The 16,683-nt window shown below is 36.2% G+C and overlaps 1 protein-coding gene and 1 non-coding gene across 3 annotated transcripts in view; both read right to left on the minus strand.

Annotated features, from left to right (window-relative positions):
* GTF2A1 (general transcription factor IIA subunit 1) overlaps window positions 1-16,683 on the minus strand; it is a 40,046-nt gene that overhangs the window by 19,077 nt on the left and 4,286 nt on the right. For both annotated transcript variants that reach the window (XM_004010827.6, XM_027972093.3), the window contains exons 2-5: window positions 16,379-16,480; window positions 8,458-8,662; window positions 6,478-6,542; window positions 254-329 (exon numbers count right to left, since the gene is read on the minus strand). In XM_004010827.6, coding sequence (XP_004010876.1) covers window positions 254-329; window positions 6,478-6,542; window positions 8,458-8,662; window positions 16,379-16,480 — 448 coding nt within the window. The remainder of the gene's footprint in view (window positions 1-253; window positions 330-6,477; window positions 6,543-8,457; window positions 8,663-16,378; window positions 16,481-16,683) is intronic.
* On the minus strand, window positions 7,389-7,532 carry LOC114115944 (small nucleolar RNA SNORA79). The gene has a single exon (XR_003590048.1). It is a non-coding gene; the product is annotated as a small nucleolar RNA SNORA79 (small nucleolar RNA).

Raw genomic sequence — 16,683 nt, forward strand, 5'->3', positions numbered from 1 at the left:
TCATACTTTATTCAAGAAACAGGATTTCATTCATGGATCAAAAGTTCAAGTGCAATTCTCATCTTCTTTACTGCATCCTCAGCAGTAACTATGGTTTAATATGCTACAGTCCTCAAATCATCTTATTTTAACAACATAAGCCAAATGGTAAAAGAAGTATTACAATTTTCTGTCTTTCAAGGAAGACAAAACTAAGACTAGATGGTACCATATTCTGAGTTGAGTAAGTAACAGTTCAGTTATTTCTATTTACCTGAATTTGTTAATATCTGTTGAACAGGAGTCACACCAGCAGGGAGTGCCAAGGTTGCAGCTGTAGCAGCAGCACTCTGAAAAGAAAACAATCAAAATATGTATGTGCATAACAGCACCTCAGTTTACCTCTGGCATATACTAACCGTATTTAAAGTTTCATTTAGAATATATTAAAATGAAAAGTTCTGGCAGTAAGACTACCTCCCAATTAATAAAATGGTATAATAAAGACCAAAGAGCCTAAATATCTTACCTAATTATTTTCAAGCAATTATGCAGAATAATATAATTAGGAGGTTCTCTGCTCCTAGAGAATGTACGCTAAGGAACTCTAACCCACACTAACAATGCTGTATAATAAATAAAATATCCATTCCATTATTTCTTTCTTACTCTATTTCCTTACCCCCAATTCCTTATTACCAATTAATGTACTAGTGGCATAAGTATATCTTCATTTCAGAAATCCTAATATTCTTAATTTATACCATAATTAACAAGTCTCTAAAGAAAATCTTTTATCAGAAGATTACAATTCCTAGCTGGCATCTCTAAGAATTGCAATCTTCTGATAAAAGATTTTCTTTATAGAGAGCTGTTAACTATGGTATAAATTAAGAATACAAAGATTTCTGAAATGAAGATATACTTATGGCATAAGATGACAACACTGGCATTATCAAGGTGAAACATATATTACTAACAGTTTTAGTAATACAAAAACATACCTTAAAAATCTTGAGTCACAAAAATTAATTTCTGCATTTTAAAATGCAGTTACTTTCTGACTTTAAGCTACAAAATATATATGGAATTACATACTCTGAATGTTTTTAAATCCAGGATAAATTCTTGATTTACTGCTTCAAGAGATTTCTCCCCTTTCCGCCAAAAGAATTACACATTTTTACTGTTTTTCCTTTTTGTTAAAAAAAAAAGGAAAATCCTGAGCTCTAAGTATTTCTATGTAAACGCATGCATGCTGTCACTAGAGTCATGCCCAACTCTTTGCAACTCTGTAACCCACCAGGCTCCTCTGTCCATGGGGATTCTCCAGGCAAGAATATTGGGAGGGGTTGCCACGCCCTCTTCCAGGGGATCTTCCAGACCCAAAGATCAAACCCTCATCTCTTAATTCTCCTGCACTAGCAGGCAGGCGCTTTACCACTAGTGAAACCTGGGAAGCCCATTTCCATGTATCTCACTATACTGTAACTATAAAACTACAAAGCAGTTGCTCCCCCCCTTCTCTCCTTCAACCTTTTTTGGGGCTTCTGGTGGCTCAGTGGTAAAGAATCCACCTACAGTGCACGAGCCACAGGAGAAAGGGGTTTGATCCCTGAGTTGGGAAGATCCCCTGGTGGCAGGAGTGGAAATACACCCCAGTATTCTTGCCTGGAGAATCCCACGGATAAAGGAGCCTGGTGGGCTACATATAGTCCATGAGGTCACAAAGAGCTGGACATGACCAAAGCGACTTAGCATGAAGCACACTTCAACCTTCTTTAAGTACCAAGCTCATATATACAATCTAATGAATACATTTTTATAAACACTTTTATGTGAGTACTTACCACCCTCCACTCCCTCTGGGGGCCAGTGCAGGGACAACACAGGTTAGGTAATCAAGGGAGAATTCCTTTAGAATGTTCACAGCCCACCAATCTGCCTGCATTGCAGGAGACTAGGGTTTGGGAAGATCCCCTGGGGAAGGGATTCACCACCCACTCCAGTACTCTTGCCTGGAGAATCCCATGGACAGAGAAGCCTGGTGGGCTACAGTCCATGGGGTTGCAAAGAGTCAGACAGGTTGCAAAGAGTGACTAACACTTTTATTTGAACACACTTCAAGAAATAAACATTAACTGCTTTGGAGATGCTAATCTTCAAGAAGCCAACAACTCTTGGAAAATTATACTGAAGTAGGTTAATGATGTAACTAACGAGTTAGGCTCTAGAAACAGCCTTCCAAGAAAACATGCTTGTTGCCATTTGACAGTCCTAAGTAATCTTTATATCTCAAGCCTGAAATTCCCATTATATCCTCCATATTCAGCTACAGCTTGCCAGGTTCTCTTTATAAAATGCAGCTTCTGCATTTCATTTTATTAAATAAATGAAAGATTTAAATAAATCTTGCCTATATAAGCAAATGAAAAGTAATCTAAATGTAAGGATTATACAAAAACCACTCAGTATTGAGAAATATTATTTAGGAATGTTAAGTGCCTATAATTCACAATTTAAGATGAACAGATCTCACTCTACTAGCAAACTGACCTACCATTTTCCTTATAGCATACATGACACAATAACTACCTGCATACCTCTGCACATTCAAGTTGCTATAAATATCTGTTGTGATGTACCATATACATGGGCTTCTCAGGTGGCGCAGCGCTAAACAATCTACCTGCCAGTGCAGGAGACACAAGAGATGCGGGTTCAATTTCTGGGTTGAGAAGATCCCCCGGAGGAGGAAATGGCAACCCACTCCAGTATTTTTATGCTGGAGAATTCATTCCATGGACAGAGGAGCCTGGTAGGCAACAGCCCATGGGGTCACAAATAGTCAGACATGACTGAGCAACTGAGTATACACACATACATCATAGACAAACCATCTTTTTAATGTCTGCTAAAAGTTCGTTCCTGTATCTTCTGAAAAGGCCCTAACATGAATAATGCATTTGAGCAATAATTTCACAAACAGAACCTGCAAAACTAGTTTGATATAAGGTCCTGTTTCGTAAGTTCCCTGAAATAGCCTTTGACCAAATACATTATCAGTATTTCATATCTCATGAAATTACATAACTCTTCAATATGTTCATTTCCAATGCACAAAGAGCTACTAGATTTTTTTTTAAATCAAACTTTTTAATGGATATCTCTGAATCAGGAATAGTAATGTAAACATATAAAAATCCCAAAAACTTTTATTTGTAAGAGCCTATACTGATTACATTTTAGAACATGAGAAACACATGGAACAAACACTAACTGAAAACAAGTAAAATGCTGAAATATATATAAATGCTAACACATTTTATTGATTGAAGTCTGACCTATGATCTGTTTAAATACATATGCTCTTTAGAATCAAGGAGACACAACTAATCAGAGATGGGCCATTAATTTTGCCAGTCCTTTTAAGGACAATTTTAATTCAAAATTCTTTCCCACAACACTAAAAATTCTTCATAATTAGATGGGCCTACTACAAGTGATTCTGCCAAACTTTCTGTTTTATAATTATACAAGTTATTCCCTAGGAAACAGCCTCAATAGTACCAACTATAATATGGATCCTACAGTAAAACTTTTCTGGTTAGAACTTTTTTTTTTTTAAATTTTATTTTTGGCTGCACTGGCTCTTTTCATTGCTGCATGCAGGCTTTCTCTAGTTGCTGAGTGGGGGCTATTCTCTAGTTGCAGTGTGCAGGATTCTCACTGCAGTGGCTTCTCCCGCTGCAGAGCACAGGCTGTAGGGTGTGTGGGCTTCAGCAGTTGTGGCTCATGGGCTCTAGAGCACAAGGCTACCTGCCCCGTGGCATGTGGAAATCCTGGACCAGGGATCAAATCTGTGTGCCCTATACTGGCAGGCAAATTCCCAACCACTGGACCACCAGGAAAACCTGAGGTTTATTTTTAAGAGTGGAGGTTAAAAAGGAATTTTGGTGCCTGAAACTTGAAAGGAAATTTTTTTAAAAATAACAAAACTATGTGTTAGAATCAACAGCAATGGACTTTTGTGATTTTTACCCAAAATAACTGACTCTGGCAACCTGAACTAGAAGTACAAATAGAGAGTCTCAATTTTTTGTGAATTAAAAATTTCAATTTCTATCATACAGAAGTGGAAAATTCTGTAAAGTTATACATGTGTTAAGGCTGATATATATCAATAGATAGAAGTTATCTGTTGCTGGGAGCCAGCACGGGAGATCCCACCCATGACAAGGTCATGTGGAGAGACCCGACAGGCAAGGCGAGTCAGGTCTCAAGGGGTCCTCTGCCTGAGCATCTACCCGGAAACCAAAATCTGTCTGTTTACTGTCTGATATACTATACTCTTCTGACATTACAGGGGGCTATCCCCGACCACCTTTCTCTGGAAAAAGTTAACTTAGAGCTCCAACTGGTCTCCTGCATATGAAAGGAATGTTTCAGCTCAAATCCCTCTGATGGCTCTCTAACTTGCCTAACAGTTAGAGACTTTTACAACTTGTGATTGTTTATAGCCCCCCAACCGCGAGAGGCACGAAGCTTAAAACATCTTAAAGATATAGAGCCTCTTCTAAAGAACTAAAAATTATATTGATGATGGGTTTCAATGTTGAGTCAATGACTGCTGCCAGGCCTCCATATTCTTTATCTTTTAGGTACCTGGAGGATATTAATCAATGTAATTGGGATACAGAAAAAGAAATATAGTAGTTTTGATGTTAGCAACACTAGACTTTTGAGTTAGTGAACTTTCTCTTCGTTATAAATCATTGTACTCCTCTTTCTTTGTTATAAATCGTTGTGTCCTTGCTATGTAAGAATGTAACCTTAATTAGTGCTTTCTGAGAGTGGCACCAGACTTTGGGAAGAACAACACTTTTAAGGGCAAGTAAGTTTTCTGGTTGACAGACCCTTATCAGAAAAGGGCCGTAAAATGTTAACTGGCCTCCTGGCCAGAAGATGATGTAAATCACCTAAGACTTGTGTATACAGCTAGGTATGCAGAGAGAAAGCCTGGTCTCGATAAGAGTCAGGGCTGCTGACGCTGCATAATTTTGTATTATCCATTGATCTCTATGTACAACCAAAAGTATAGAAAGCTTTCCCGAATAATAAAGGACGGGCCAGTCACTGGAAAGACTGGTTTCCCCTGTGTGGTCTTTTCTCCTTCTTTTCTGGCTGAATTTCCATCTGGGGCGTGGAGGCTCACCATGTCTACTTACTTGCCCTGGCTTCTAAGACCCACGCGAGAGGGAGCCCAAGGCGGGCACCCTCCACTATTCAAGTGGGCGCCAGTGGCCTACATAGATGGTGCAAACCTCTTGTCTCGAGGTTTTATTAGCTTTTCACGTAAACCAAGTTGTTCAACCTCTTTTCTCCACCAATTTTCCTACTATACTTTTCTTCCCTAATCTCTCTTTATATTTCTAATTAAATAGTCCTTTCCCAGATGCTGACTCCATCCCCACTTCGAATTCCCTGGATCCACCGGGGCTGGACCCCGACAATCTATCTGGTATGTAAGCATTGCTTCCTGTATGTCTTATAAAACACAAATGATCAAGGTTCACTGCTCATCATTCACAAAATCATAGAAACTGATTTTTTTAAATTGCTTCATTTAAAAAAAAAATTGGATGAGAAAAGAAAATCTCATAGATAGCACTAAACTAAGAGATGTTATTTAAAAATAACGATTCTTACCTAATAAAAAGATTTGGTTGAATTTACGAATGGAGTGCCAGAGCTGAGATACCACTAACAGTCTGTGTATTTTAAACAAAAGAAAAGCCATCTATAAGGAATTGCTGGAACAACTATGGTAATTCAACTTTATTTTAATGTTTCTTTCAGTTTTATAGTTATACTATATTACATCCGATGGGATACACTTTATGTGCTGAGTGAAATGTGAAAATTTGAGGACTTATGAAGTTCAGTGGCTATCCCTTAGAAATATCAAGTCTACATATAATAAACTCAATTGGTTAAAATGCATTTTAAAACAGCAATTTATATACTGTAATAAAACTTATTAGGTGATGCTACGGTTAAATCAGAGGAGAATTTGTAAATGTCTGATCTTAAAGATACTAGGTATCTTTATTCAAACAGTTTATTTTCATTTAAAAAAATTTATAATTCTTAGCATTCCTAACCTCTTTCAGTTAATAGATCTTCTGAAACATAACTATACTTGGCATAATGTTTGGTAGGTCCCCTAAACCTATCTTCAAATAATAGCTCCCACAAAGCATCATCCTTTTGGTATTTTCAACAAAAAATTGTGTAATTTTATGAACCCTAATTGTCTTAAGTATCAAGCTAAACTTTAGATTTGCTGTTAAATCTAATACTTAGGAAACCAAGCAAAACAGGTATATTGCTCAAGTCTTGAATAAAACTTCAAGATGTTAATACACAGCATACTCCAGCATAATCACAACCTGGACTAGAATAGAGCCAAGCAAAGAACTGTGTTCTGAGTCTTACCATGTTTGATGCATTCATATGTTGTATCAGCTTAGAATCAGGAACAATAACTTGTGGTGCTGCAGCTATAAAAAACATAAGCACACATAAAGACAATGGACGATGAGGCTATTTCATAAGAAGGCTACACCATACTGAAATTTTTTTCATGCTGTCCAAACATTTGCTATCTCAGAATGTTATAAACTTCTATGGTAAGTAAAATCTGTGATATACCCTCCTTCTACTGTAAACCACAATTTAAAAGATTTGAGTTAACAAATACCTAAGAATACAAGGGACCTTGGAAACACAGAGCAATGAGATACCTAACACCTAAACATAAAATTGTTTTTAAAAATACACAGAAATATATGTTTATTTTTGGCTTTGCTCGGTCTTCGTTGCTATGCGGACTTTTCCCCAGTTGTGGTGAGCAGAGGTGGCTCTCCAGCTGCAACATGCAGGCTCTCATTGTGGTGGCTTTTCCTGTTGGGGAGCATGGGCACTAGGGGGTGCGGGCCTAAGTAGCTGAGGCTCCCAGACTCTAGAGCAGAGGCTCAACAGTCATGGCGCATGGGCTTCAGTGCTCCGCCACATGTGTGGATCTTCCGGAATTAGGGACTGAACCTGTGGCTCCCGCACTGGCAGGCGGATTCTTTACCACTGAGCCACCAAGGAAGCCCTCTGTACATTCTTAAATTGGAAAATTTAATACAGTCTTGCCAACTCAGCATTAACCATATCATTAATATATTACTGCTGAATGTATTATTAACTCATTCAGAGTGATCTCAAAAAGTTATAATTTAGCTTTTAAAAATCTTTTTCTCCCAATCTGACAGTTTCTAGAGTCATACTTTCTTCAGCTTGAAAAAAAAACACAACCCATAAATAATGGCAATAACACTTATGCTGATATAAAAGGAACTAGGTGTTTGATTCCGCAAATTCCAGAGAATAAACAGATAATTCCATTATCCTAATATTCTCTGAGTGAAGAAAATCAAATTTTAATTTATGATGACCTAAAATCCTAGTGCCAGACCTGAAGGCAATAGGAGGAACAGTCATCAAAAAAAATTAAAAGGACAAAGTTACTTAGTATAAGGTACAGAATAAGATCAAATATTGTCTTATTTGATACAAACAGTAAAATAAACATTTCTAATATGCATCAATATTAATTTTCAGTCTCATATAAACTCTCAGGTGAGACAAGTGAGTAAAACAGTTACCTTAAAATGAAGCTTTCATCTTACCTTCATTCTCCTCTCTGATTTACATAACTGAATGCCCAGGAAGTTTTACAAGTGAACTGTTTCGTCATGACAGAAAATACTCCATGTAGAGAATAAAGCTTCCAAGACTTTTCAAGGCCCAGGTTTTCCTCACTTGTGATTTTTAAGAGCTATTTCACAAAGCCTTTAAGAGGCTTCAATGACACAAAATCTTTAAAATGACTTGCACAATACAAAAACACTACGGACACAGTCTATAAGTACTTATTTTTTTCTTATCTGTAAACCATGTAAAATCATATAAGATGTCATATATCCACTCTTTACTTAAAGGAAATCTAATCTAGTAAATTCTCATAAATGGGAATTCGAATTTCAGATTGGCAAAGTATAGTAACAAAAATCCTCCAGTGTTTATTAATAAAAACTAAAGTGAACTATCTTTGAAGGAACAAATCAGTTTCATAAAGATAATGATTCTACTATAATAATGAAACTCTTTGTAAATAAACTTATAGATTTGACTTATTTTAGGAAATTCACCATTGTGTAGCCTTCTCCAAGTATTAATATACTTACCTAAATATCATTTTAGGCTTCTGTTAGTGAATTACCCATTATTACACAAATAGGACTCACATCGTATATACAGATACACACAGATACAACCCCTCAGCCAACAGAAAGGAGTCACGCAGAGTATTTCTCTTCTTTGAAAAGGACAGCTTTCACTTCCAAGCTGTAGATTATCCAGTCTCACCTTGCTGTGAAGCAGGAATAAGGACCTGCTGGGCCTGTGCTTGCTGAGGCACTGTCTGCTGAGGCTGAGCTTGCTGATGGTGGTGATGGTGATGATGCTGCTGCTGCTGGGGTTGATGTTGCTGTTGAACTTGCAATAAAAGCTGCTGCTCTTCTGAATGAAATCCATCTACCGCCCTAGACTGCATTAGTTTATTCTCCCATAACTGAAGCAAAGAACATTAAAGATTTCTAAGTAAGAGTCAGGGAAGATCTGGACATGGGGATAAAACATACTTTATTAGTCTGTTTATAAAATTCTTCCATTTTCAAAACTGATAAAACCACAAAACCTTCAAGCACATCTCTAATTCTGACCCGTGTATACAACTATGAAAACCAATTTCTAAAGCATCAAACCTCATTTTTGCTGCTTTTTGCTACTTATTTTGCTACTGAAGAATTTTTTTAATATATCTTCAACAAACTTTGTATAGTTAATTCCTTATTTACCAGTTTCATATAAGCAATTTTTCAGCAATCAAAAATCATCCTTTTTAATATCAAATCATTATCTATTTTATGGAAATCTTTCTTTCCTTTTAAATAACATGTAAAACACAAATCCATCTTTCCTTGAACTATGAGAAACACTATAAAGGCAGTTTTCAAGTTAGAAAAATCCACTTTTCTATCTGTCCAATCCTATATAAGGGAAAAGAATTCTTAATATACTTTCAAAGGTATTCTCAAACCTCCACACTTCTTGAAATTCCCTTCCCTCTTTTCATTATGACAAGGATTGACAATCCTTTTTTGCTTAACCACTTCTATTTTCTCATCTAACCCTAGGACAGTTTCTGTGATGAAGGAAAAAAAAAAGTGGGCAAAAAAGTAAGAAAATATTTACAACTATTTCATCCTTCTCCCAAATACATTTCCTCTCTACAAGGTTCAATGCTCAATCTATAGAGCACTTACAAAAAACTACCCAAGAAAGTTGCAAACCATTCCTTAAACATACACATCAAATTTAATCCCGATACTTTGTTTTCTCCCCTAGGATCTGCTCTTCGGATATTGTCTAACTCATGTGAGGCTTCAAAACACAAAATAGGCTTAGACATTGAATAAAATACACTACACAGTGTAAGATACACTCTAAATATATGATGCAGTAAGGCTACATAGTAAGCCTCCCAAACAAGTCTATCACCCAAACTGTCGACACTGCTCTGCTCTAACACAAAACCTTGCTTCTTGTAGGCCGAAATCAAGGTTGAAAAAAAGTACTATTAATTAAATGTTTTAAGATACAAGTCTTTACCATAATTTTCTAAATTTAAAGCTTCAGTTTTAACACCTCCAGTTGGTTTCCTCACTGTAATCCTGACCCCTTACTTCAATGAAGTTTCCATGATAAAGGCAAATATTAATGAATACACATTATGTGCTAAGTGCTGTTTACCACTTCTCATCTAGCCTCTCAAGACAATGATCTGTGAGTCCAAATCTACCCTGACACCCTATTATCCCTGTTGATTTCCCTTCCAAAGCATTATTCCAATCTATCCCTACTATTATGGTCCCAGGTTCAAGTCCTTTCCTCCCATCAGTATTACTGCAAAGTGTTAATGATAAGCTAACTGAGCTTCCTGCTTCAAATCATACATCCTACACATAATTACTGGGTATCTCTCATATGCTACACTGTTAGTGGCACGGAGAACAGAGTGAACAAATATGACAAAAATCCTTGTCCTTAGAGACTCAATATTTTAGTGCCAACTTGTCCTTCCCATTTATCCTCTATAAATCAGTGGTCCTAGACCAACAGCATCAATATCACCTGGGAACTTGTTAAGACATACCAATTCTAAGCGCCCCCTCCCGAACCCCCATCAAATCAGCAACTCTGAAGGCAGAGCCAGGAATCTGTTCAAACAACCTGTCCAGGTTATTATGTACACTAAATGAAGAGCTGCTGCTTTAAAGTATAAACCAATACTTTAAAAACTGAAGACTACAACCCATTAATGCATTTTTAATTGTTAATTTAGGGTGGGTTTTTTTGGTAAATGCAGATTTTTCTTTTTAAATGTTAGACTGTACCACTATCAAGTGGGATTCTCTGAGGCAGAAATCCAAAACTCTGCCTTTTAACTAGCACCCCAGAGAATCCTTCTCATTCTAAAGATGCAGCTCCTTCAAGCAGTTATTATGCTAACTTCTCCAACTACTATAACTTGCAGTCTTTTTTTCAAACTCCCTCAGTTCCCTGAATATAGCATACATATCTCATGTCTAAACCTTTGTAAACTACTGCTTTATGACTGGCACACAATTCCCTGAAGAATGCAAAGGCAAAGTCATAGTTGGGAAAAAAAAAAATCACTACTTCTATACCTTAGAGATACCTGTATTGATACACTTTTTGCACTAAATCTTCCTTCTCTATTAAACTATGAACTCCCTCAGGACAAAGACTATGTCTTATTCAGGACCTAACAAAATGACTAAGAACTTAACAATTTTAATATTAATTTCAAAGAAGATAATGGAAAATAAACTATTGTTTTTTACGGTAGTTTCTCGATAAAAATGTGACTGACATTTTAGGCAGAATAACTCTCTATTTACAGGATATCACCACAGGAAGTGTACAGGAAATAACATTCCTCTAGCTTCCTATATGCCAAAGATGGCGACTATTCATGACACGCAAACACGGAAGCACGCACTTCCAGCTGCTTTTGGGGGGAGCAAAGGAAGAGGATGTTGGAGTAGCAGGTCACTGAGAATACACATTTACTAAGTATCAGATACTGTTCTAGGTACTGTGAAAAATAATACCATACAAATATTTAGCATTAAGCTTATAATATCACAGAGTTCAAATTATTTGAATGTTTTCTGTTTCTCTCCAATTTCATCTTTAAACAATTTTCTCTATCAAAATATTTTATAAATAATGTAATACTCTTGTGGCAATAATAATCATATTAATACTCCTGAAGACTACCAAGAATACTGAATTGTTTGCTGTTTATTCAGCTAGCTTAGAAAATATAAAGAACTCTCTTCTCATTTTCATAGCACTTTTTTCCCCAAACAGCATAGTTATTATTTCTGGCAGTCCTTCTTCAGCAATCTTCACCAGGTCTCTGAAATTAGACATGGAGAAAATTCATTTTCTGTTCCCAAAATGATTTGGATATGCATTTGAGGATCATGTTTACTAGACTAATACTGAGCTTAATGTGCACCTGTTAAGTACTTTATGTGTACCAACTCATTTTTCACAAAAATTCTTTAAAATAGACATTATCATCATCTCCTTTGCACAGAAAAAGAACCTGAGGAACAAGAAGTTAGGCATCTTTTCCAAGATCACCAGCTAATAGCAAAACCACAGTACAATCCAGGCAATCTGCCTCCAGTCTTCCCAGACATGGAGTCAGGAACACGAGAACCTGAGAATCAATGTCCTTTAAACATCAAGTTTAAGTTTTGGACTCTAGGACCTCACCTGCTTCACCCAAGTCCAGCTCTTGGGTCCAAATTTCTAATCTTTAAACTGTGCTGCTGCTATCAGAGCAGGTCTAGTCACATCTTTGGTGCCTTCCTTATCTGGACACAAAAGGCTCAAGTCTCTACCACTAGATAAACTAAATGATCAGCTATTTATTCCCTCTGAGTCTTATTTTTTGATCTATAAAATGTGATCAGAGCTACTGCTTCTTGGCAGTATGCTGGGCTAGAAATTCTGAGGGATTCTCCTACTCTCACAGAAACATCTAGCTTCTGGACAAAACATAAAATAAATGTATTTTAGGGCTCTGTAGAAATGACATTGGGGAACAGAGCTTTCCCCAAGGTCAATAGACAGAACAGTAGATCACTGTTCAACAAGTATTCATATAGAACCAGAGAATATTTAGAGTGGTGGTTCTCAATCGGCGTGGTTTTGCCCCTTCTGCCTGGGGGACATCTGGCAATGTCTGGAAGTACTTTTGGTTGTTAGAACTAAGGGGTGCTACTGGCATCTAGTGGGCAGAGATCAGTTATGCTGCTAAATTCCAACAATAAATAGCCTTCTACAGCAAATAATTAACAGGTCCAAAATGTCAGCAGTCCCAAGGATGAGAGAACAGATGTAGGGGAAGATTAACTACTTCAGGTTTGTTTCCAATTGAGGAATTCTTCTCACTTTGTTCTGCTAAGAAAAGGGTCCGTGTTTTCTCTCTCCCACAGTACTTGGACAGGGATGGGTCTGACAGTTTAGAATCAGGATAATTTTTTCACTTTCTTTGAAGATTTCTAGACTGTCATTCCCACCTGCAGTCATTCACCAACCTAAAACCCAATTTACATTCAAATACAGATTTAATGAAACTCCAGTGGTGATCATTTTGAAATGTATAGAAATCCTGAGTCACTATGTTGTAGACCTAGAACTAATAGTGTTGTAGATCAACTACACTTCAACTAGAAAAGAAAGAAAGAAAATCAACACTACATTTCATGTGTCTTTTCTATCTCCTATAATTTATACATTAAAGGAGACCCATACTGTTAACAACCTCAGGAATCAGGTTGAATTTTTTAATGCAGGAGGTCCCTTCCTGTATTATCTAGCTAAACTTCAAATTACAGGCACTCTCATTACTCATCTTAATTTACAATCTAATACACCACTGTATCCTTCACAGCTGCATGGAAGTTTTTGATAAAAGTTTGTCAAATACCATAAAAGGGTGAGAAAGAGGACAGAGCTAATGACAAGTTCTTTATAAACCATAGAATATGAAACATTGTTAGTTTTCATTAGCAAGAATATTCAAACCTAAGAGGTCCAATACAGTAGCTGTATGTGATGGTTTAAAGTGATATTAATTGTAACTAAATAAACTTCAGTTCTTCAGTTCCACTAACCATATTTCAAGTGCTTTAATAGCCACATGTGGCCAGTGATTACTATACTGGAGAGCAAAGATTATAGACTATTTGCATCATCACAGAAAGTTCTACTGGGTAATGCTGGCTGTCAAAACTGTTAAAACTAGGGCACATTCTGTAAACTCTAATGAGATCTGGAAGAAATTTAGTGCAAAGAATTAAAATAATGCAAACTCATTTCAGCCTAACAGTTTTATATTTAAGTTCAGCTACAACCCAGAATAGAAGAGTATGTCCCATTTAAAAAGCAACAAAAACATTACAATACTTTTTTCAGTTAGATTCTGGAGCAACATTTGTTATTAAGTTGCTTAAGTAAATATTTACTGAATGCCAATCACATACACCAAGCATTGTGGTAGAGGCTTGGAATTCAAAATAAGGCAATTTTTGTCATATTAAGCTAAGCACTAAACAAACAAAAAGTCAGTGCATAACCTATAGAGCATAGATATATATATATACTACTTTTATAATATACGTACATATATCTGCAAGTATGTGTGCACATATATGTAAAATCCTATGTACTAAAAATGTAGGTGGAGCTATTTGGTCTCAAAGAGTTCATTCTGTTTGAAGATAACGCCTTGATCCTAACTGGGACCAGTAGCAAAATATCAATCCCAGACTGTGAAAAGCTAGAGCAGATAACAACTTGGATTGACCACTAGTTTGACCAAGGGTAAATTAAAGCCTTTGGGACTAATTTTCTACACCTAAAAATGCTGTATCTTCCACATAAGGTCACAGAACTACATCATCTTAAGGGTTATAAGATAATTTGTAAAATATTCATTCCAAAAAACACTAAGAAATCAAAATAAGTGTATATTCTTCTTATTCATATCCCTGAGATACTTAATGTGTTTGAGCAATTTCCATTGCTATTCTTCCAACTCATATCTCAAAGTTGGCAGTCTTATATTTTTAGATACCTACTCTTCACTGGCAGTAACCATCACATTTCTCCTAAGGTAAATAAATGTTTCCTCGTCCCATTCAAACCTGTATTTTCCCTCCCTCACATGGGGAGACTTTTAATGAAAACCCTACAGAAGCTGCCTACAGATGCTGCAATATTCTAAGATATATTCTAAGATATATTCATCACCACAATACAAGTGAGATTTGCTTTATTTAAATTTATAAGTTGCTAAATTGCAGCCTCCACACTTCTGTTGAATGGATAAATAAGACCACAACAAGTGCTACATAGCATTCACTAACTGTGATTTCTTATTTATACATAGCTCTAAAGGAGTTCAATTTCCAGTCTCTAAGCCAGCAGTTTTAAAACTCTTTGGTCTCAGGCTCCTTTATCATTTTCACAAATTAATGAGGACCTCAATGAGCTTTAAAAATAAAAAATTATTTATTTACTCGGCTGCACTGGGTCTAAGTTGCTGCACATGAGATATTCCACCCTGTTGTGGAACGTGCACTCTTCAATCGCTGCACGTGAACACTTAGCTGCCGCATGTGGGACCTAGTTCCCTGACCAGGGATCAAACCCCGGCCTCCTGCATTGAAAGCATGGAGTCTTAGCCACTGGACCACCAAGCAAGTCCCTCAATGAGCTTTTACAAAATTTTAAATAAGATTTTAAAAAAACTTTTACTTACTTAAAAGTAACATGTATCCATTATATGTTAACATAAATACTTTCAATGAAAATAACCATGTCTTCCAAATAAAATTTAGTGAGAAATGGCTTAAAGGAAAATAGTTGGATTCTCTCATCTGCTGCATTCACTTTGTTTTCACTGACGTATATTAAGAAAATCTGTCTTCCCACAGCTAAGTAGCTGGGAAAGGAAGAAGTATTTTAAGTAATGGTTTCTTAAAGGTTAGCTGCAATGTACTATGTGAGACCACATACTAATTAACTTTTCATATTCTTAGATTAAAATCCATTCATTTATCTTTAACTTTGAAGGGATTTTGCAACATCATGCATTGGTCATTTGGAAAATGCGAGTCCAGTGTAGTATGCAGATAGGCCGATGTTAACACATCTCACTACAGAATATCAAACAATTGAATATCTTAATATCAACGATCTTATCTCAACCTTAAAAGTAAGCATATTTTTAAGTCAGTGCATCAAAATATGAAGCATGCATAATGCACTTCTGCTGCATATGGAGCAGTTATCTCAAGGAACAGCACTTGTTCATTTGAGTTTCAAGTTTAACTGGTCACTTTTTTCATGTAATACAACTTTTACTGGAAATGTGAGAGACATACTGTGATTATTCAGACTTGGGCACTGCTCCACCTCACTGACCCCTTGGAAGAGCCTGTGGGAAAGTCCACGGACCATATTTTGAGAATCACAGTTCTGAGCAGTAAGGTAAAAATACTCCTTGATTTCACGACTCTTAGAGCAATAAGAAAACACAAACATAAAATAAAAATATCTGTATTTTTCTGCTTAAATCCACATAAATCTAAGAGACAGAAAAGGAGCTCCCAAACTAGGATATATGATAAACCAAATACTTGGCCCATAGAGAAAATCCGACTCCAGAATGTGAAACTGATCAAGCACTTGCTCAATCTCTACAGCATACACATTTTAGAATATCCAGACATTGAGACAAAAAAAAGGAAAACAAAACCTTATAGGAATGTAAATATGAAGTTATTAGACCATAAATGAAACTGCCCACTAATAACAGCTAATACTATCGCCAGGCACTGTGCTAAACACTTCAGATAGTTATTACATTTAATCCTCAAAACAAACCTAAAAGGTAAGTACTATGAACTCCCATCTGACATATACGGAAACTGAAATATAAGTGGTTTGCCTAAGGTCAGAGGAAGAATGTATGGTAGAACTGGTATTCAAAACAAGCACCCTTCACTAATTACACCGCTTCCTGCAACAAAGTCAAATGGTCATCATATGAAAAAATAATGGGAGTATAGTTTTTCAATGAAGAGTGTTAAAAAAGAAAAAAACAAGGCAAACTCACAGTTTTTAGTTCCATCAGAACTTGTTCATCGACTCCATCATCCAAAAAGATGTCTCTCACATCATTAATAACATCTTCGATCACAGATCTGTATAGTTTAGGCTTTAAAGGGAAAATAAAAATTTAAGATTGTTGAAAAAGACTGTTTCTCACATTTTAAAATAGGTATAGTGTTGTAAAGTAAAATAAAGTTTAAAAAAAAAAGGTAACATGTTTTTACAAATTCAAAACAAATTAACACAATAGTCATTTTTCTAACTCTCTAAAACTTATTTTAGAAGATGTAAGTTTAAAGGAATGGTCAT

The sequence above is a fragment of the Ovis aries genome, chromosome 7, assembly GCF_016772045.2.
Source record: "Ovis aries strain OAR_USU_Benz2616 breed Rambouillet chromosome 7, ARS-UI_Ramb_v3.0, whole genome shotgun sequence".
NCBI classification, from domain to species: Eukaryota; Metazoa; Chordata; class Mammalia; order Artiodactyla; family Bovidae; genus Ovis; species Ovis aries.